This window comes from Aricia agestis, chromosome 7, assembly GCF_905147365.1.
Source record: "Aricia agestis chromosome 7, ilAriAges1.1, whole genome shotgun sequence".
NCBI classification, from domain to species: domain Eukaryota; kingdom Metazoa; phylum Arthropoda; class Insecta; order Lepidoptera; family Lycaenidae; genus Aricia; species Aricia agestis.
The window spans coordinates 10281766-10305100 of NC_056412.1; the positions used below are offsets into that span (position 1 = coordinate 10281766).

General features: G+C 38.1%; 2 protein-coding genes across 2 annotated transcripts in view; both read left to right on the top strand.

Moving 5' to 3' along the window:
• Positions 1-4512: 4512 nt before the first annotated feature.
• LOC121728677 (LIM domain only protein 3-like) overlaps positions 4513-23335 on the top strand; it is a 53358-nt gene continuing 34535 nt past the window's right edge. The window contains exon 1 of the mRNA XM_042116902.1: positions 4513-4807. The gene's annotated coding sequence lies outside the window, so the exon portion shown is untranslated. The remainder of the gene's footprint in view (positions 4808-23335) is intronic.
• LOC121729065 lies at positions 17279-21602 on the top strand. Its single transcript, XM_042117453.1, has 4 exons — positions 17279-17713; positions 17804-18028; positions 18534-19357; positions 21515-21602. Exons 1-4 carry the CDS (start codon positions 17420-17422, stop codon positions 21600-21602), a joined length of 1431 nt encoding a protein of 476 aa, XP_041973387.1. The 5' UTR covers positions 17279-17419.

The following is a 23335-nucleotide window of genomic DNA, read 5'->3' on the forward strand; positions in this document are numbered from 1 at the left end:
AGCGAGCCCAGTATTAAACTGACCTCACGTTGAACCAGCGCAACTTTTGCTTGCGCCGTGTAAGTCACAGCACTTAACAAATAACTGACATCTTGAAAAATTGGCAATAGCGTATCGCCATTAACATTTTAATTAATAATGATCACCGTCCCAGATAGTCGGGGCGTGGGCCGCGGATCAGACTCAACGCAAATCAACACCGATTCTCCATTTGTTAGACACGGGAATGTAATTATGGCAACACTTGGCGGGAGTGGGGAAACTGCGGGGGGGGGGGGGGGGGGGGGCAGGCCGAACGTCATTCCGGCTTTTAGTTCGACGGTGAACAACGATCGTTACTTTGGACTAAACTATCTTTATACGCCCGATAATTAAATATCAGATTAATTTGGGAGATTTGTATCAGTACTTATTTGAATACAATAATGGAAATTGCTCTAATTGACACATGGAATGCTAACCAATTAACGTATTGTAATTTGTAACGCGCTTTAGAGCCCCCGTAGACTACAGACTTTTAGTCGGCCGATAGTTTGACCAAATTGGAGTTTCAGTACATTATTATCGGCCGATACAAATCGTTTACTGTGCGCGCCCTCATACACCTTCGTTACGATTAAGCTTTCGATCAAACTATCGGCTGACAGACTGCGGGGGCTCTTAGGATGCTGGCTTTATAAGTTTTAATGCGATTAATTACAATTTTATAAATTAAATTATGTTAGTTGTAGTTCTAAATTTACAATTATTGTTAATTGTTATGGAACGCATGAGATATATTACAAATTATAATAAAATACGAAAGGTGGTCTTCTACTACTATTTGAATCATATGCCTGCAATATTATGTACAGTTAAGTTCTTACAATGTAATATTAAGTAATTAATTGTCATAATGTGTGTGACATTTTGTGTCTCGTCGCGTCGCCGTTTGTGGTAGGTATATCACGTGCTAGTTGCTAACTATTAGTAGAGGAGGGGAGGCCAGGGTGCATCTTTTTTAGTCACTCGAGCGTCATGGAGACTTAGTAGGTTTTGTACATTAGATAAAACTGATTAAAAATAATAAGAGCGTTTTTTATTTTAGTGGTGGGTTCAGGAACTGCAGCCATTTTAAAGTTTCGAAAAAGAAAATATATCTAGAAAATTGCTTATTTAAGTCAGTTTTAAATATATTTTAGACAGCAAGGACTAAATCATTTAGTTTAAGTGCAAAATAAAATATATCTGCGAAGCTTAGTTAGGAAAATACGAAGCTTTACTTTTTTATATTTTAAAATGTACCTACAGGCTTACCAAACCTTTGAATCGTCAGTGCTTTATATAAAAATGTGCCATGATGAAAACAGCAAAATTACCTACATCATGCACACAGCAAAATCGACCTCGATCATGGGTAATCAATAATCATAGATGTTATTCATTTATAATATGTCACCTAAAGCGTGCGTAATGTTTATCTGTATTGTGGTAATGGCATGCATATTATTTAGGCCGAACATGAGTAAACATGGTTTATGACAAATTACAGCTGTTCCGTTTTTAATCTATGCGCGCAGCGCGCGGAACCCTAATGAAATGAAATTATGTAACTACAAGAGACTCATTAAGGAGTTGTGTTTAAGCCCCTATTCAGTATTCAGCTATTTACTATTTAGATTACATTCTTAATTCGAAGCCAACGCGAATCGAATACTAATTTGTTATTGCTATTTACATTTAAATACTATGTCACTAAACCGGTTTCGCTTTTAATCAGTCGGTTTAAATTCCAGCGTTCAAACGACGCGAGTTAATAGGCGCTGCATAAGGTTGTATTTAAATTGATTCCATAATCGCTCGCACCGAGATATCGCCTGTCATTTATTACATTATGTCACTTTAATTAAATGAATTTTTCCCTTACGGGTAAAGTAATAAATGTGCGATGTTGTAAATCAGAAAGTACGGCGGGCGCGCGCGGCGTCGCGCGGGGCGCGCGGTGTCGTGACACGACTTAAACTAAATTAATAAACTTGCAGTCTCGGGCTTTATTAAAAAACACTCATTAAGGCGCAGAAAAAGTAGGTAAAGTCGCCGGCGGGGACAGCGCCGCTAATTGCGCGCCTTTATTGCTTAAATAAAGTTTTAGTGGGGGAACACAAGTTTTAATTAAAAATGTGAGAATAGTTTTTAATAAAGGACGGGCTCGGAGCGCGTATATTGCGAAACTTTAAGCGATACGCTTAGCTTACAGGAAGTCCGGTTATATTGCATCTTGTGCCCGCCTCGGACTCCATTCTTTCGTTCTAAACTTGGAGACGGTTCAAATTAATTGAATTTATACGACTGCTTTATGGCAGAGAGGCTAATGATGGCTATAACTACGTACATTGCAGTTATCATCGTTGCCATCTGCAGCGAGCAGAATTCTTTGGGCTATTTGGCTTGTAAATTGCTGGTATCAAATGCACCACTTAAAAAAGCTCCCACTTAACTCTCTCGTCAATACGGAATGACAAACGGCACGCGTAACGCGAGAAACTAATAATGGCCGTGATTTACCTCCTCCCCTGTTATTACGTCGCGAAATGTAATTTCGGCCGTGCACAGGACTGGCGGCGGGCGGCGGCACACACGCGAGCGGCGATGTGTGCAATAGGTTTAATAAAGGAGGGACGCGAGTAAATCCTTCAATTTCGCCGGCACAGCGGCGTTTCTCGTTAACCGTGGCAATAAGTTAAACTGCCGGCCGCCGCTCGCCGCCCGCAGCCCGCTGCAGCGTCGCCAGGAAATTAAAAAGGTCTTGAGCCACTGTTCGACCGCGGGATTTCCTATTAACTAAATTGTTTGCCCACCCTACGCGAGATCGAATCAAATCGTTGTTACGGAAAGTTAGGGGCTTTTCGTTTTCTTTTATCCCGTTTTCAGATCTCGCACTGACGGACTACCCGGGATTCGTTTGTTTGAATAATATTGTTAGGTAATTAGTAATATTATAAGCATAATATTAGCATTGACTTTAGATTGTGCACGTCCTAACTCCTGTTGAATACTTTATAGAACCTGCCCAACGTTTGGTGGTGTAGTAGGTACATGCACCCCCTAATTATGAACTGTAACAACAGTACGTGTCCAGGTATAATAATACAGCTGTAATAAAGTTGCGTCGGCAGCCTCCACTATGTTAACGAGTACTTTATGTCACCGTTACTGAGCTAGTAAGCATCCAATTATGAAGTAATTTCATCGTTATGACTAAGTTACACTAGTGACTAGTTTCTACTGGTATCTGACCTGTAGAAATGCGAAGTAGAAATGCGAAAGTATAGACAAACTGTGGAGATAAACTTAAGGTGAAGTTCCGATCTTTCTTCGTTCCGAAAAATTCAATTAAAATGCCACTTTATGACAGACTATAGTCCTAATAATTCAAATAATATCCTACTTTATGACATATATTGTAGTCTGTCATAAAGTGGCATCTTAATTGAATTTTTGTCGGTCGCGATTAGCCGCGGTAAAGATCGGAACGGACCTTATTATGTCCACAGTTTGTCCATACTTTCGCATTTCTACGGTGGCCGTGGCCCGGCAGGACTATAGGCCTAGTCAGATGTCAGTAGTCACCATAGTGACTAGACCGTAACTGAAATGCAGCTTAATCGTATTACTAATATTTAGTTTGTTTCGACGGAAATCGATGTCTTGGCTTCGAAAAAAAGAAACATATAACATGATGAAAAGTTTTTCATGCTGCTACGTTTAATTTATTGTGACAATAGCCACATACTAACTGTCGGGAAAATACGAGTATGTTTACAATTAGACACAAATTTTAATTTGTGTTTTGGGAATTCCCCGCCCTAAAATAAACTATGTTCGTCACTGTACTCGTTCACATTGGTACGAATTGAGCGAAACGATCTGCGGATCTCACACACTAATTACAGCTGTAAATATCACCGATATAATATGTGCTGTAATATCGGAACAAAGAGCACGCGTTCCCTTGCGGGGCGGGCACGGGCGGGCGGCGGCGGTGCACTTCCAATTAGATGTTCGATGAAAGTGTAATCAGACGGCCGGCGGCCGGATCCGGGACGTAATTAAACGGCGCAGGCGAAGAGTGATTTATTAATAGAAAATCTCCGGCCCTAATGAAATACTGAGCGGACAATGGCGAGGGCGGCCCGCCCGTGGAAATTAAATTCTCAGACTCCGCCGGACGCCGGACGCCGGACTTCCACTTTCTTTGGAGCTATATTGGATTCGCCGAAAACCGATTAATATGGAAAATTAATTCTATACTCTACAACGAGATAACTTACCACGGTCCCACAATAAAAACGTAATGATTGTTTCTAAACAAAGAGAGGCACTGGAAATGTAAGGTAATCTATTAATTACCGCGTTTAATTGTTATCATTTCATTATTATTGTATTAGTGTGGCACCCCGGGGGGCGGGGCGTGGGGGGCGGCGGCGCGGGGTGGGCCGCGGCGGCGGGCGCTCGGCTCACTCCGTCGTGGACCACCGTAGAGTGCACACGCGCCTCTCAGCCCCGCGACCTCGCAAACTTTACACGAACTCCGATCTCTCGATCGGAAATCGAGCGTAAACATAAACGCCAAACAAAACGTTACCCCCGACGCGGCCGTGCACGTGACGATCTCCCTGAACTGATTGCGCCCATTATCCTGTTGAAGTGACAATTGTGGACGAGGATATCTGTTAAGTGTTCCGTTGGAGCTGTGATTGTTTGGATTGAAAAGGACGACCTGCGGGATAGTCGAGTGCAGTTTTTGGCGCGAACGGCAGCTCTACTGGTAAATAAAGTCGCTTGTGCAAAATCGCTTTACACATTTTCTAAACTTTTGTTAGCGCTTTTTTATTACTTTCTTTTAATATTAACACAATTTAGATAAATCAAATATTATAATAAAATTTAAGTAAACAACGCCCGAAAAATCTACGTAAGAAAAGCTCCAAACTTAACTTTTCGTAGGCCGTAGCTCGTAGCATCGTCGTAGCATTTAATTGGATATCGTGTTTTTTTTCTAATTTGCTATTTTGATTTATTTATATCCGATTTCACAAACTATTAATATAGGCGTTCAAATCACAGATAAAACCCGTTTTCATGTCACTTAATTAAATTAATGATGCTATAAAGGTATAGAGGACGTGAGAAATAATAGGAATTTTAATTAATTTCGTTATTTAATTAACTCAGTCAAAACATAATTATGAAGTTCCGAGGTAATTAATTATGTTCATTAATTATAGACACGGAGTTTATTTTATTGTGTCGTCTTCGGGCTTGTTTATGAGCTCGGATCTAGCACACATTTATTTACATCGTCGATCTTTAAGAGGAATATTAAGCGTGAATACGTAAACCGCGTTATGGAAATTGCAAAATAATGTTGGCGATAATAATTAGGTAGGTCGCGTGAATTATTATAATTTTGAGATGACTCTACATTTTTAAAGGATATAGCTACGAATAATAAAAACTATTTTTGTTATGAAATATGGCCATAGGAAAATTTCTTAGAAATTAAGTTTCCTTACCATTATAATATATAGAATATTATTAGTCGAATTACCGAAACATTTACAACACCACTGCTTTCGTTTGTCGAAATGACTACTACCTAATTAAGATCCAACCGTCTCATGTTACTGGAAACCCTAAACCAATTAAGACAATTAAAAACTATGATTTGACAGGTTTCAATAACGTTCAGCTGGCGCTGGCGATGCAATTAAAAAGGCCGTCTATCCCCCGTCTACCCTAAATAGGTTGGACAAAAAAGCTCGTTTCAGCGACGCAGTGATGTATGCGCTCCCATGACCCGGCCGCCTCTACGACGCGCCGCGACGCTTGTTATTTTAATTACATTGTGTCTTAATTAAACCTCGCCTCATCTCCTCTCTCTGTCGCACGGTGACGTCACTCCTCGTTACTTTAATAGCTTATAAAAATATTAGAGCTGTAAAACGTTACATTACTGTAAACGAACTTTAGCAATTAAAATTCTTTGTTTACTTTGAAGTTGGCCAACGATTTCTTGTTACGACTCATTTCATGTGTAAATATAATTAGTCGCTCGCAACCTCTTTACTGTTCCTCCACTTGTACTTGACTCACTTAGCGCGGTTTCATACTTTTTCGCGGAAGAACATCGCGCACGCAAAACAAAAATATCGAAGACTTGAAATAATCAGCCAAGTGCGAGTCGGACTCGCGCACGAAGGGTTCCGTACCATTATAGAGAAAAATTAGGGCAAAATTTGTGTTTTTTGTATGGGAGCCCCTCTTAATTTTTTATTTTATTTTAATATTATTATTAAATATTAAAGTTAACATGAAACCTACGAATAACATAAAACTAAAGATTGTGTGAAAAATTCAAGTACCTACCTGTTGCTATTATTGATATAGAGCAAAAGAGGCCAAAAGAAAACGTTTGTTGTATGGGAGCCCCCCTTAAATATCAATTTTATTTTGTTTTTAGTATTTGTTGTTATAGCGGCAACACACAATCTATGAAAAAATCATAAGTCTAGCTATTGCGGTCCTTGAGATACAGCCTGGAGACAGAGAGACGGACGGACAGACGGACAGACAGACATCGAAGTCTTAGTAATAGGGTCCCGTTTTTACCCTTTGGGTACGGACCCTAAAAAGCTCACTATAATCTCCATTGAATGATACTCATGAAACGACTTAATTTTTAAGCTTTTCATTTGAGTTTTTATTTCTAAGCTCAACTAATCATAAAATATTATTGAAAACGGTTTTTATCGCTAGAAAAGTTTTCAAAGCGGGTAAAATAAAAACATTTTTAATCAGTATTTAATTACTAAGCACGATCAAAGTACGGTCTGGTCGAGTTCTTTCATTAACGTAACCAAGCGTTTAATTAAAAGTTTGCGTCAGATAATATTAATGGTGTACTCGTATTGAAATTAATTATGACGATAACAGTATTATCGGAGTAATTAAAGCATACAATTTATCTGTGAAACAATATCGCTAACTATGTTTAACCGGGTCGCGTAACTATCATGCGAGATTAGTATGTTTGAATTTTTTTAATTTTATGTTCGTAGGAGTCGTTGAGTTGAGTACTGCTTTATTTACTAGGGATTTATGAAAATGTTCAAATATTATGAAACTTGAGTTTGAGTTGGTTTTTTATACATAATTATAGTTATACGAAAGTGATACGTCCGTAATACTCGTATTATACAGGTATACACGGTGATAAGAGAGCTCTACATTTTCTTTGAATGGTGATTGCCAGTATATCCTGTTGTAATAATTATAAGTTGCGGTAAACTTTGCTCCCGTGCAAATGGCAGACCAGCGGTAACTCGAGACTCGAATATGCCAAGAGGTTAGAGAGTTCAACATCATTGTTCCCTAATCGTGATCTCTGGCTCCGCTGTGAATTCATTTTGTGCGGATTAAGTTACGCCCGGTTTAGAGTTATGGTGAAAATTGTTTAATTTTTACAATATGCTCCACGGGATCAACGGTGATGAACTTATGTTTTGTGTACATTTGGGTTTACTTCAACAAAATGTTAGTTAGGCCTGGTTTAAATAACATGGCACATTTTATTAGTAGCACAAAGAGTACCACTTAACCATAGATTTGATATTCGCAAGTCGGCCTCAAAGAGTCAACAATAAGCTGTTTTACCTGAATATTTTTTTTGATATGCAATCGGTATTAATTACCGCGTGTTTAATGCAACACAGTAACTTGCTTGTACACAACTTTAATGAGCCAGCGATGTAAGCGGTATCTCCATCTGCTAATTACGAGTATTGTTGCTGTCGGGCTTCATTACATCGTATCCCAATTATAATGGAGCCAATTAACTAAGCATCGAGTATAATTGAAAGTAGATAGTCTGCATGAAGGGTAAGGTAATTACGAGATCCAATTTAGAACTGCCGACTCTACACGTCGCTAGTTTGAAACAAAGCTTAATTAATTAAGTCGAGAACAATTTAGTTCGCTGCCGTAATATTCTCAGCTATTACGCGAAATTCGATGTATTTTGCTGGCGGTAATTGGCGACGAGCCCCGGATCAGATTGTAAGGTGTAGATCCATGTTACCTATTTTCCTTATGCCCTATCCATATTCCTTTTTTTTTTTGATGCGCAGGGGAAACCCATCATGGGTCCCCCGGGTTGGGGATGTGCCTCAGTTAAGCTGAAGCACCCCGGGGGTATGGAGACTCTTACTCACTAAAACCACCTGCGGTTGCCTTCAGCCGTATACGGAGGGATGTCCTGTATCTTTCTAACACAGGACCACCCCTATCCATATTCCTGCCGTAGTCATCAGCGATCCTACTCTTTTTAACCGACTTCCAAAAAGGAGGAGGTCATATGTTCGTCTGTATATTTTTTTTTTATATAAACATATTTCCAAGTTCCTAAGGTCTCCATCGTTCCTAATTCGTGTGCCGAAAGTTCTAATTCTGTGTTTTTTATACTTAGGTATCTATTTTTCGGTTTCATTGTAAATCTTTTATTAAAAAGGGGCTTCAAAGAACATTAACAGCACGTAAGTGTACGATATTCGGCGCGCTCGGCCGGGGGACCGTACTAAATACTAATACACCATAGTTTTCATTAACTTCACGCCAATACACACAGGCCTAATTGGAAAATCTAATAATTAATTAAAAACCTTCATATTGTTTACGTTACCTGAATTAACGATGTCATTAAAATTGTTTAATTGCAATAAATACATTAGCGTAATTAAAAAATGTTATTGTTCGTATGGCTCTCCAACGTAACGAAATTAATTGTGACTATAAATTATCGTAATTGGGCATAAAGTTTATTGTGTATTGCGAATATTTTTAAATTTATTAATTTTAATGAAAGTTTTCTAATTACCTACCTCCAGGCTCCACTGGCTGTCGAAATATTGTATTATTCACTAGTAACTTACGAGTACTTTAATTAAGGTATCCTTTTACCTTTATTGCAGACTGGGTTAACCTTTTTTAATTATTACTGAATTTTTTTTTATTTAATAAGGGGGAAAACGAGCAAACGGGTCACCTGATGGTAAGCAACTACCGTCGCCCATGGACACTCGCAACATCAGAAGAGCTGCAGGTGCGTTGCCGGCCTTTTAAGAGGGAATACGCTCTTTTCTTGAAGGTTTGCAGGTCGTATTGGTCCGGAAATACTGCTGGTGACAGTTCATTCCAGAGTTTTACAGTGCGCGGCAGAAAGTTACGCGAATAACGCACTGTGGAAGACTGCCACTCATCAAGGTGATGAGGATGGTATGTTTTTCGCGTGGGACCATAGCGAAAAGTTGCAGGTGGTCCAAGCTGTTTGAAATACTATGGCAGTCAACAATTCGAGCAGCCCTTCGTTGGATACGATCCAGAGGGAGCAGTTGGTATTTTGGCGCCCCTGCCCAGAGATGAGAACAATATTCCATATGAGGCCGAACCTGCGCCTTGTAGAGTTGTAGGCGTTGGTCCGGACTGAAGTACTGTCTCGCTCTGTTAAGAACACCAAGCTTCTTACTTATGGTCTATAGACTTATAGTCTATAGGGGAATAATAAGTAAATAATGGATCTTCCTTTAATTATAGCAATTAAAAGTAATCACTTTATTGATTACAACCGCTACCCGTTTAAGGCTACAAGTATGTAGTCACAGGAGGGGAGTATCGACATCGCTACTAGGAATAACATGTAACATTAAGCTTCTTACGGTTGACGGAACGTTTTTCGCGAGCATCGTGAGCTCCATGGAAGGGCATAACTCGTAACGCACGAAGATAGTACCGAATACCGCGAAGTGGGTTTAATTGCTAAGGCACTTACTGGTGTTTGCGAAACCCGCCGAGTCGGAGCTGTTAGGGTGCGTGTGTGAATCGATAGCCGGAGTCGGCGATCCGGCGATCCGGCGCGCGGTGCGGTAACGAGACACATCTCCGGCCGTATCCTTCCAATTAGCGCGGGCTCCGTAGTGCGGGCGGGCGGCGGGGCGGGCCGCCGGACACCGCGGCCCGCGCTCGCCGCTCGGCGCTCGTTACCCGCCCGACTCGTTACGGGAATTGTTTGTTCGAGTATGTAAAAATGTGTTTATTTGCACGTACGCCCCGGGCTAAAAAAATATATGAAAAGACCCTTTTTAAGACTTTTAATGATTTCCCGGCAAAGGGAAATTGGGTTAGTTATTTTCCCCGGGGTTGCCCCTCGTTAAGTTTTAATGGGGTAGCTGGCGACGTAATCAAACGTGCTTATTTAAGTTAACGACGTTTACGGGTCGTCAATGGAGTCGGAAGGAGAGTCGCGTTGCGCCTTTGTCGTCGGCGAGCGCCGCGTCGCGTCGGTGTAAAAAGAGTGAAAGTAGCGAGCGGGCGCGGGGAGCGGCCGCCGGCCGGCCCGCACACCGTTAATTACGGCCCGGGACACCGCCTTACGAATATGTTAATTAGTAACGAGTTAGGAGCACTAGGGTTTCCGCCGCGACCGCTGCGCTCCCTATAAGCTCCGCCTAATTGATCTTCGGCGAAATGTCGGCTCGTTTTTGCCGGGAGCGGGCTCATTAGAGCGACGAGGCACGTTGATTACATTCTGTTGCGCTTATTAGCGCGAATTCTCGTTAGGGGCCACTATTGTTGTAATTATTGTAATTAAACAGCGCGCACGTCGCGTCGAGGAGAGTCGTCCACGCCGAGACGCGGGCGCTAAGACGCCGTAATTGTTCGGATTTAATTAACGATCCGATACTCACAGCGCGAGGGGCTCTAGTGGCGTCCGACATAATTCTATTGTTATCCGGAGAGATAAAAAACAGAAAGTTTGTTTAGAAGTGACTTACACAATTACTGAAGTGTGCTCGGTTCCGGCGGCGGCGGTACGTCGCCGGGTGTGACTTTAATTGGACGAGCGGGGCGCGGGCGGGGAGCGGTCGGGGCGCGGGGGGCGGGGAGGTCTCGTATCTCCCTAACACTTCTAATTGGCTCGCTGGCACTAACAGGCTTTTCTCTAAAATCGTTCCTCATCCCCCATCACTTTGACAACAATCTCGCTGCAAACAGAATAAAACAATGCATCCAAATAATTGTGTACCTGACAGTCGAGGAATGTTTGAGAGGTTTGCGCTTGTTAACGACGTCGTGGTAGCACCCTGGTTAAGGATTTGCAATTGCAGAAGTATGTCAGTCAGCTAAATGTTCAATTTCCATGACTGTGCATACTGTGTTAGAAACTCAGAACGCTCAAGGCCCAGAAGTCCCACATTTTGCAGGACAATAATACATGTAGTCCCTTCTTTAGAATTCGCACCTCACATCTTTGCAAACCGCGTTTTATCTGTGTTAATTTTACTTTCACGATTCTTCACCACACTACGCTTGTACGCTGTACGCATAATGCATATTATGTACCTACTTGACGTAACTAGCATAAGAATATAAGGGGAACTTACAGAAGCGCATGAGTTTTGATAGGTGCGTAAACGTATCGTTATGGCAAATTAATTGTAAATTAACAATTCCCACACATTTGACATAATATAATATCACATAATATTATACGATATTTAATATTAATAACGTGAAGATTACGTGGCCAATAGCTATATTTAGTAAAGCATAATATATTTGTCATTTCCATAAGCTTCGTCCATGACCCAATAAATCATTTTTAGAAAATGTTTTTTTATTCGTGTTTTATCGATATATATAAATATGACTGTTCCTGACATCTATTGGCGAATAATAAAACTATTTCGTGAGCAACTAATTGCTTTAACAACACAACAATAGCTAAAGCTATTCCAGCAGATGGCGTTGTTAAGAGGATACACCGAGGGCTAGAGAAATGAAAAAAAGGTGGTGTAATATGTATAGACTATAGCTGTTTCCCTTACCTCAAGCCTATACCGTAGATCGCGATAGAGACAACTGCAGAAATCAACGATTCGTTGTCCCCTGATTCCTTCTCCAAAACTTAACCGATTTAAGTACTTTTTTCATTAAAGATTAAAGAAAGGCTTGAGCTGTGTTCCTATGTTTTTTTTTTGTATAATCTAGCCAAATCTGTTTTCTTGATGTTTGAACACAGCGGAAAATCTGGCCATTTTTTTGGGTTTTTAAACGTTCATATCTTATTTAATAATTAAATTATGAAAAAAAAGAAACATAGGGACATTGTATTAGTGGCCGTTGATATTCAGGAAAAAAATATAACTCTACTAGCATTATCCAGGGAGGAAACAGGGGACAACGTTTGTATGGAAAAAAGGGCGGTGTGGACTCCTCTTAAGTAACATGAAGTCAATGAGTGTCTGCTATACCGTACCGAGCAAAGCTCCAGGTACTATTATTTAAACTATAAGCCTTAAGTATATTGTAGCTATAACAATATTTTTATATTTATGATGACGAATGCTCCATTTTTTTTTAAATTAAAAATTTGTTCTATTAGCATTTTTTTTTAATTTGATATCTTGTTTTGATACAGTAATAGGTATCGTATATTATGGATATTTAGTCCAAAACATTATGTATATTTTATTCATGTGATTATATGAAACCCCACCTCATAAATTTTAAAATGTTAATATGAACTAATGTTAAATTAAATTATTTTAAATTAAATTGTGGATAGGAAAAGTATATTAATAAAAAATACATAAATGGAAAAATAAAAGAGTCAGATTCTTACGTTTTTAACTGTAATTTAAAATGTTCACACAGCTTCATATAAAGATTTGAATCATTACTTAACTTAAAGTTAGTGAAGAATTGGACATAATCCATATAATTTCTGTCAAACGTTTCATTAAATTAAATTAAGTAATTGTTAAGTTCTCGTATATAAGTACTCTACAATAATAAACGTTTAGCTTTACATAATATGTATAACCTGTAGAGCTATATTATAGTTAAAATGGTTAAATTCTTAATTACTTACTCAAGAAAGGGGTTCTTGGGAAATTGCATTTTTATTTGTTACTAGATGACGCCCGCAACTCCGTCGCGCCAAAATTCGTTTGTCGCGCGGGAACCGTACATTTTTCCGGGATAAAAAGTATACTATGTCCTTTCCCGGGACTCAAAGTATCTCCATACAAAATTTCAGACAAATCGGTTCAGCGGTTCGGGCGTGAAAAGGTAACAGACAGACAGACAGACAGACAGATAGACACACTTTCGCATTTATAATATTAGTATGGATTCTTATATCCTGAGTTATTATCTAGCTACATATTAAATTGTAAGAAAAGCTCCAGTATAACATATTCTACTTAAAAATATATTCTACTTACTACTAATAAAAAAGTAATAAGTAATAACATTCCATATGTTTTGAACTAAAACTTTTTCAATAATAATTGTACTTTCTTACAAGTGTACCTACAAAGTACATGTACGTGAAAAAGTGTTAACCACCACTTAAAACACTCAATGAAAAGGCAATCAGGTGTCGATCGGCCGCCCCCCACCCCCCGCCGCCCGACACGTCTGCCTATTTAATTTCCTCTATCCTAAATGATCATTCAATATTTACGTTTTCATTTAGTACAGTAAATATACTATATTCACATTAAGCGTAATGGAATGACTTTCGTTTTTTTAATGCATGGTCAGCTCCGAACGTGTATAAATAAGTAATTTACGAGAGTTTCCACTTAGTATTTCACGTTATTGACGGAACGTGTTGGTCGCCATAATTGGTCATTAAAAATAGTGACCTATAATACAAGAAACCCTTAATTTCAACGAAAACGAATATTGTATGCTACAAACGTAATCCATACTAAGCGGAAGAGTAGGAACACCGTTGGGGTTTTAGTGGGTATGCCCGGGCGCGGCCCTCCGCCCCCAGGGAGTCCCACATACCCCGGTAGCCCTCCCCAGACTGCCGGGGATGCGGATGCGTAAACGCATTTCCCCAACGAAAAAAAAAAAAAAAAAAGGTATAATATTGTAAATGCGAAAGTGTGTCTGTCTGTCTGTTACCTCTTCACGCTCTAACCGCTGAACCGATTTTGCTGAAATTTGGCATGGAGATAGTTTGAGTCCCGGGAAAGGACATAGGATAGTTTTTATCCCGGAAAAATGTACGGTTCCTGCGCGATAAACTAATTTTGGCGCAACAGAGTTGCGGGCATCATCTAGTGTTGATATAAATCACTTTATTATATTTTATTCTGTTAAAAGATTAGAAAACACATACTAGCAAAGAATTTAAAAAATACTTACAAGAACAAAGAATTCAAAATACAGACTCAACTTGATACAAACATTTTAAAAGCCTATTCCATGTTCATTATGAAACAAGCAGTAAAATACACTTTATAGTGGCGTATCTTGACATTTTCGGATAAAGATTATAAAAACGAAGCGAAATCGATACAAAGTATTCTCGTACGAAAGTTGAAGGTAGTCTTATGTTTTGAGTGACAAATCCAATTTTATTCTCGACTGCCCCTCCCCCCTCCGCGCGGACCGATCAGACCTTATCCAAATTGGATCTTGAATAATAAAGAATCGGGCCGATTGGATTTTATTCCTTAAATTCAATTAGCACACGAGGGTCGTGTGTGACTGCAGACGATAGATAGAGCCACATTATCGTATTAAAAGGGATTGTAGGGTTTATTGTTGCGACGCGGGCTGTGCCTGGGCGCTTAGACGAATTATATTCGATAGTATCGACAGCGAAGTTAGAAAAATGTATTGTGGTTTGATATAGAGCATCGCTAGTGTCGCGCGCTTCTTGTCAAATCCCTTAATATTATAATAGAGTTTAAACTTCGCAGTGAAAGTTATCGAATGAAACTTGACTACAGATCCTGACGCCTCACCCTTACACTAACCCGTGGATTATTCACATTAATGTATTCGGCGAACGTTTCTGTGTTTTCATAGGATCTCTATAATTCTGTGCGTAACGTATTTAAATCTTTTTATCGGATTGAATTATTTGTGGCTTCTGTTTGTTCGCGTTAGATTTATGAATGCTAAATCCTTTAGACGTTTCTTTCCTAGGGTTATATTAGCATTTAAGCAGCTCGATATTTTCGAACTTTTAAGTTACTCGGAAAGGTAATTAAAATAGTTTTCAGGGTTTATTTGTTCGAGTTAAGATTTGGAAATCGATAACATTAACACGATCGCTAACACGAAACTTAAAACGGGGCTATCGTTTTTCGTAGAACTTAGAACATAACAAGTTAATTATATAAACGTGAACCATTATAAAATTGTGGCCATCATGTTATTATGTATATTATTATAATAAATCGGTGTATTATCGCGGGCGCGTTTGACACAAACATCGAAATCTACTTAAAGTAATGGAAACGATTTAATGTGCTCACAACAGCCGGGCCGGCCGCGATAACGCCCGCTCCTACACTATACGCCACAACGCCGGCCATATTTTAATAATGAAATTAGAATATTGAAATTAAATGAATATGTTTTACTCCTAAGTCGGTTAAAAATTAACACTTTTACAACATCTACATGAGGCCTATCCCACCGGTTCAGGAACTAACTTTGCGAGAAGAACCTAAGAAATTGTAATAATATGTTATCTTAATTCTGATTTCGAGTGAGTTCATTAGTATTAATGCAATAAATGTGGAAGTGTATATATCAATCTGTTACTTCCCAACTCTTAAATTACAATTTTACTTTTATACTTTGAGTACCCTCTCCAAAGAATGTCGTCGCATCGAAGACGCGGTCTACAATATGATACATTCAGTATAGTTATAATTAAAATTCTAAATATATTTTATACTAAATCTATAGTCGTTGTATACTATTAAAATCGATATTATACGTAAATGTTTGTTTGATAATGGCCTATTAAATTTAGTTATATCTTAATACTTATTATAGTTCTCGTAATGGGTATAAAATTATCATTCGTATTAAAATAAGTATCATTAGGAGACCTCATCAATTTTAATGTTAGTTTTCAAAATGTTTTACATTTTAAAAACTAACATTAAATATTATAAATTTCGTTTTATTTTCATGATATTTCTGTTTCATGCGAGGGAGGGAAGGCTTTTAAATAATTTAATGTATTATGTTATATTTTTTATTTTTTAAGTAAGTATAATATTATTTATTAGGTCAAAAATATTTCCAGTCAAAAAAAAAAACCGGCCAAGTGCGAGTCGGACTCGCGCACCGAGGGTTCCGTACAAACCTGCGGTTTTAATTCCCTTGCGTGTAGTTGCGAGTTTCAAAATATGCGGTATCAATGGTTGTACTTTTGCGTTTTGCGTTTTTGCGTTGACTTAGAATTTTTTTTTTTTCACGGGTTAAAAGGCAATTAGATCTAAGTATTTGATATGAATTTCAACTTGATAGCTCTACGCGTTCATGAGGAAAAAAGTAATAAGTTTATATTTATTAAAAAATATATATTTTGTAATGTAACTAAAAATTTAAGGTTTTCGGAATTTTTCCTTTATGTGTGCTATAAAACGTTGCTTCATGCCAAATTTCAAGATTCTAGGTCGACTGGAAGTACCCTTTAGGTTTTGATTCCCTTGCGAGTACTTGCGAGTTTCAAAATATGCAGCTTAAATTGCTGTTTCTTTTGATTGCGTTGACATAGAAGTTTGATTTTGTTACAGCTTAAAGGTATTATAGACCTGAGTATTTGGTATGAATTTCAATTTAATACCTCTACGCGTTTATGAGGAAATGGGTAGTAAGTTTAAAATTATTAAAAAAATATATTATGTGATGTAACTAAAAATTTATGGTTTTCGTAATTTTTCCTTTATCTATGCTATAAGACGTTGCTTCGTACCAAATTTCAAGATTCTGAGTTCACGGGAAGCACCCTGTAGGTTTTGATTCCCTTGCAAGTGTCGGGCACTGTCCACTTTCGGCCATCCGTGAACACGATGTTATGAAAAAAGTAAATTAATGGATATTTTTTATTTATTTTTTGTTAATCTTTAGTGACAAACAAATTGTGTAAATAAATACGACAAAAAACACAATATTTGCAAATATTTTCGGGAGCCGGCAAACGGTTCCGGTGTTACCATTATCAAGCGCCGTGAAATGCACTAATTGACATCCTTATTAAAGTCATGCCTCTGTTTTATTATATATTTAGCTATACTACGCAACAAAATATGTTGCTAATAGACTATAGAAATGCGCAAATATTTTGCTGTATTTATTTTAATAGTTTTTTATAGTGAATCTTAAAAAATGTACGTAATTTATTTAAAAAATAAAATATGCAATAACTTTTTATTGTTATGGCAATGCAAATACGATATGTCAATTGTCAATGTATGAAACGTCATTCGCTTTGTTTTCGTGCATCGTGAATGTTGTTTTCGTTTGAGATATTATTGCAATTACTTGGCTTTTTACAATGGATTCCGACTCTTCTTCCCATTCTGACGACCCTGGCACTTCTATGGACACCGATACTGCTCTTCACATTGACACCGGCACACCTATGGGAACCGAATCTCGCTCGAACGATAACCCTGGCATGAATATGGACTCTGAACTTCTCGTGCCTGAAGGCAACTTGTTGGCAGGAGATGAAGCAACAACGCAGCGATGTGTGAATTGTGGGACCGATTTGTTGCAAAGGAGACGTCACACTTTAGTTCTAATCGATGTGCGGTCGATCATACAGCAGTGGATTGCTCCTCGTTTGGTAAGCGATTATTTACACTAAATCCTTTAGGATTAAATTAATAATATAATGTTTTAAACTCTAACAAAGATTTTTTTTTGTTTTGTCTAGATTGAAAACGATACTTTAGTCTGTCACTCATGCTGGACCTTGGCTCTGCATCATTCGAGGACACAAGCATCAAATGACGGATCATCAACTAGTGGTCACCGTCGAAATACCTGCGTCAACTGCGGATGCTCTTTGATGAGAACAAGGTCTCATACACTTAATTCAAACACGGAACGAGAATCTCAAATCCGAGCCATTGTGATGGAACAGATTGCTCCACATCAAGTAAGTATTTTTATATCAGTTACAAAGTGTCAAGGCAGTCATTTTTAGTGAGTTCATAGAGAAATTATAGGCACACAACATAATTATTGCATGAACATAGAAAAAAAAGGCGGACGGAGTCTTATTATACACAGAACTGTGTCTTCAGAGTCGGCCACGCACACATTCTGACGCCTGTCAAATGGTATGGACTAGCGTAATAATGTGTGCGTGCGGACCGTGTACATACAGTCAGCTGGCAGACTCTGAAGTACACAGTTTTGTGTATGGTGGGACTCTGTCCGCCTTTTTTTATAGGTCCATGAATTATTGTAAATCAAATCTTAAAAGTAAATCATTGTAATCGCAACATTGAGTTTTGATGAATATGATCCATTTTATTTTATGTTTTGTCCCACAACTTTTAAATCTGAGGCTAAATAAATGTGCAGTATTGTGAATTATAATAGTGAAATACAAACAAACTAGTTTTTCAAGACTTTTGATATTGATTTTTTCTTTACAGTTACATGGATCTGATAAAATCTGCCATCCATGCTGGCAAAGAATTGACCGAGCTGCTACTCGTTCCACTGAAGTAAGACATCCCAACAATAACCAACCCAGTATAATCTTGCCAATGTACACTAGAGCTTCAGGTTCTCAACAGTTTTGTTTTTATCCTGATTGTCATTCAACCCAAAGACTGGCTGCTCCTAAGTGGCTGAGAATAAAATTATTCACTGATTATAATTTTTATGTACCACAAAACTGTAGGATTTGTTCCTTCCATTTATATAATGATAATTGGGAGGTACTTAGTAATATACAGCAACCGATTCATAGTTTTAATGCAGAACACATTCAGGACTTTGCAACTTTTGTCAATGAAAGACAAATGGTCTTAGATTTTTCTAATATAGAAACATTGTCAAATGAGCTTACTCACTATTGGATTGGATTAAGCAAAGAACAATTTCAGCAACTTTATTTAGAGGTACCAGGGATGCAAGCTGTCCATAGAAATAAATTAGCACTTGCCGCTTATCTCATGAAATTGAGAACTGGTGATAGCGATCAAAGAATTGCAACACTTCTTAATATACCTCGCACCACATTAATGAGACTTATGGGTAAAGCACGTGATGTTTTAGAGAGAGCTTTTGTCCCAAATAACTTGGGAATCAATCATTTAACCCGGACTGAAATATCAGAAAGGAATTTATTAATTCCCAATGGGTTATTTGGAGGAGTGAATAGGCAGCCAATTATTATAATTGATGGAACATATTTGTATGTCCAGAAAAGTTCCAATTACATGTACCAAAAAGATACATATTCTTTGCACAAGTATAAAGCCTACCTTATAAAGCCTTTACTTATAGTGTGCTCGGATGGATACATTGTAGATGTGTTAAGCCCCTATCCAGCTACAACATCAGATGCTAACATAATACTAAATGAATTTAATGAAGAAACTAAACCATTAAGAAGATATTTTCAAGCAGGAGATTTTTTATTCTGGATAGGGGTTTCAGAGATGCTGTTCCATTGCTAAGACAATGTAATTATTCAGCCAACATGCCTGCATCCTTACAGCAAGGTGAAACCCAATTATCAACGCTTGCTGCTAATAAGTCAAGAGCTGTGACTGTTTGTCGATGGGTGGTTGAAATAGTTAATGGCATTTTTAAGCAGTCATTTAAATTGCTTAGGCATGAGTTTTTTAATCGGGCATCCTTACATGCAATGACTGATTTTAGAATAGCAGCAGCGTTGATAAATAGGTTTCATCAACGAGTAAGAGACAGAGAGGATGCAGCGCAAATACTAGAAATAATTAATGAAAATATGTATTTAAATAATAATCTGGCTGATTTTGTTATTGAAAATAATTTAAATAGAAGGCGAACAGACTTTGTGTCAATTAATGTAAACACACACAATGTATCTTTTCCAAGGCTTGAATACAGTGAGCTGATTCTGATTGCATGTGGAACCTATCAACTAAAACAAGCACGCTCTTATTATGGGGAACATATTAGAGGCGATGGTATCTATACAATAGAATTGTGCAGGAATAGTGACAGCAACCTACTGGACGGTTTCCCTCTCCCTATACTAAATTGCAGATTATTGCATTGCAAAATAAAAAGTCGCCATGTAGGCAGAAAAATATATTTTGTTTATATTATTTATGATGAAACTACTGAAGGGAGAGGAGCAATTAAAAATTATTATTGCAATTGCATAGTGGGCCGTAGAACAGTGGGTTGCTGCGCTCATATTATGACCATTTTATGGTTTTTAGGCTGGGCAAGGCATCAAGATCATATTGATCCCCCTGCCCAGTTTCTTGATCATGTATTACTTACTTATGAAGCAGAGTAATAAAATATTAATTAAAAATATGTTGTATTATTTGATTATTTACCTTTTCCAATAACACATAGAAATCTATCTAAATATAAAGTCTGATACAAAACTAGGTTTATATTCTGCTTTTTACAGATCTGAAGTATTTAATTCATATTACATTATTAGCTTAATGAACTGTTCACGAATGGCCAAAGTGTCTATACAAAGTGGGCAATCCCCTTTGCGGCATAAACGGCTGTATCTTTTGATTGCGTTGGCTTAGAAGTTTGATTTTTTCACAGCTTCAAGGGACAGTAGACCTGAGTAATTGATATAAATTTCAGCTTCATACCTCCACGCGTTCCTGAGAAAAAGGGTCTTGACAGACGGACGGACGGACAGACGGACAACAAAGTGATCCTATAAGGGTTCCGTTTTTTCCTTTTGAGGTACGGAACCCTAAAAAGGTCAAGTGCGTCTTGGACCAAGGGTTCCGCTAATTTTTGATAATTTTGTATGGTCCATGAATGTACATATTTTATAACGTTTTTTACACTTCTAACAATATCATCTCAGTTATGTTCAAAGGAATTTGAACGAAAAGTTCCTTTATACTTGACCTTTTTATACGTGCATTAAACTAAGTTAATATTAATTTAACACATTGTAAAAAATTCTATCATTGAGACCTGGCGGATTTTTAAAATGTTGTACATTTATCGAGTTATTAAGAAAAAACTAACTTGGTGATGATTCTGCATCGTCCTTTTTCACCAGGCATATGAAAAACCGGCGTGAGTGTAAAAAGAGAGAAAGACGTTTGATTTTTTGGGTTAGTCGCCCTCACCGTTTAGGTTATTATACGCCTGCTCTACATTGCTCTACAATCTACATTGACATATTCATCCATAAACAAAATAAGTAATAACACTTATGCAATATGCATTATATTGGCTATGATATCGAGGAACTAAAAATAATAATATTATTATTTAAGCGTTTTACAGGTTTAAATCAAATTAAATGAAAAGCTAACTGTCAACTGGGATGGTGTAAAGAAAGATTACATTCGCACATAAATAACATCGAATGAACATTGAATGTAATAATGAATTAAATGAAACAATGCATCACATCACATCGTAATAGGGTGGCGCTGGTATCGCAGGCGCCGGCGGTAGCGTGCGGCGCAACCTTAAAAGCAATATCCGGCACCGCGCGCGCCGGCCGGAAATGAACCGGAAACAGCGGCGTATTAAGCCGCAGGTACGGCCCTTCAATTTATAAACGCCCGCGGCGCTGCAGCCCCCGGTACCCGCGTCCGGATAACTTAATTTGTAACTCACACTATTAACCCGCGGCCCCGCGCCTCGAGGACGTCTGGAATTGCATCCTCGGTCCGGCATACACAAACAAAAGTTTGCAAATCCAATATGATTCGGCGCGTCGGTAAACATCGGCGTCCCGGCGATATCGCGAATAACATTAAACTTTGTATGGATTGAATGTAGAAAACCAATTTCGGTGCGCGGCGAGCGCGAGCCAATAGGATGAGGGTGTCAGAACGCTTTGACAGCTCTCTGATTGAAAAATACGGAAGCTGTTTATGGAGCGAGTGAGCCGAGGCGAGGGGCAGGCGCGCGAGTCGCTCGTCACCTTGCCGTGCCGTGCCGTGTGCCGTCAGCCGTGCCGCCGCCGCTGCATCCGAAATCTATTTACATAGTAACCATATTATTTTATATTCTTTCGCGTTATCGATAGATTGGCGTGGAATTTTCGGTTTAATGTGAACAAAACACGTGCTACGTCAACGTAGCAGTATACGAAGCTTACTACCAATTCTTTTTTTAAGTAAAAGTTAATGTTTGCGATTTTTGCTGTCTTCTTAGTTTTGAAATAATTAGTTATAAACCAATTTCTCTGTTAATCATCGAGGAAAAAGGAAAATTGAGTGCAGCGTTCATATTTTGTCTCCTACGTATTTACTTAGGTCGTAACTTATTATAATAACGTTTTATATAATATCATACATCAAAGGAAAACTTACGAGTAGTCTTATGTTTTGAGTGACAATTTCATTAGCTTCAAGTGATGACTGATGAGGCATTATAATATTAAATTGGATATGATTTTCAGTAACCACATATTTACAAATTAAAATTTATTAAGAATTAAATTAGCTAATTTACATAATACGATCTCATTATTGGGAGAAACCTACGAATAATAAAAACGAAGGAAAAGTAACTTCGTCAAAAGACATGCTCCACAATACTTGTCAAAAAAGTGTACCTTAGGTACACATTTCAATACATTTGCAATATTTAGGTGACCTTGAGCGGTACTAGGCTGACGTTACATGGCAGATCAAATGGAACCAAATTTAAAACGGTACTAGTATGGGAGTTACGATTCCTTAGTTATTATTATTCGTAGGGAGAAACTTTCTCGGTCGGTTCTCATGTGATAGAGCATCAGTTTGTAAGGTGCAAGCTTATTAACGGCAATGTTTCGCCATATCGGATTGGAAACTCGATATTTAAATCTTCGGATAAGATTATTTTTGTCGACAAACTAATGTATTCGACAAGGTAAAACTATTATATAATATCTTTATTCATATATAGGAGAGCCTCATTTACGAAATAATTTCGTAAGCCCATAGTTTTTATTGGCAGATAAAGTATGTATGTAGCCAAAGCTTCTAAATTTAAATTATAGTTTTTTTTTCTGATTGAACAAATGCCTTGAACAAATCATAAGTGCCAGTTTAGAGTCACACACAGCTAATTATTGCAAATAGAGCTCTAATGTATTCGCGGCGATGTTTGTTTTGCACTCAAAAAATTCTCGAGTGCCTGTCAAAAGCCTCCATATTCTTTAAAAGTTTTACATTAGCACTGTCGCGGTCGTAGAAAATTTGTATTATAACATAATTAGCGTCCTCTAACGAAACATGTACAGATGTGA

Coding starts and splice junctions, on each gene's coding strand:
- LOC121729065 (XM_042117453.1), top strand. CDS start 17,420: ATGGATTCCGACTCTTCTTCCCATTCTGACGACCCTGGCACTTCTATG. Junction 17,714..17,803: donor AGTGGATTGCTCCTCGTTTG/GTAAGCGATTAT, acceptor TGTTTTGTCTAG/ATTGAAAACGATACTTTAGT. Junction 18,029..18,533: donor AACAGATTGCTCCACATCAA/GTAAGTATTTTT, acceptor TTTTCTTTACAG/TTACATGGATCTGATAAAAT.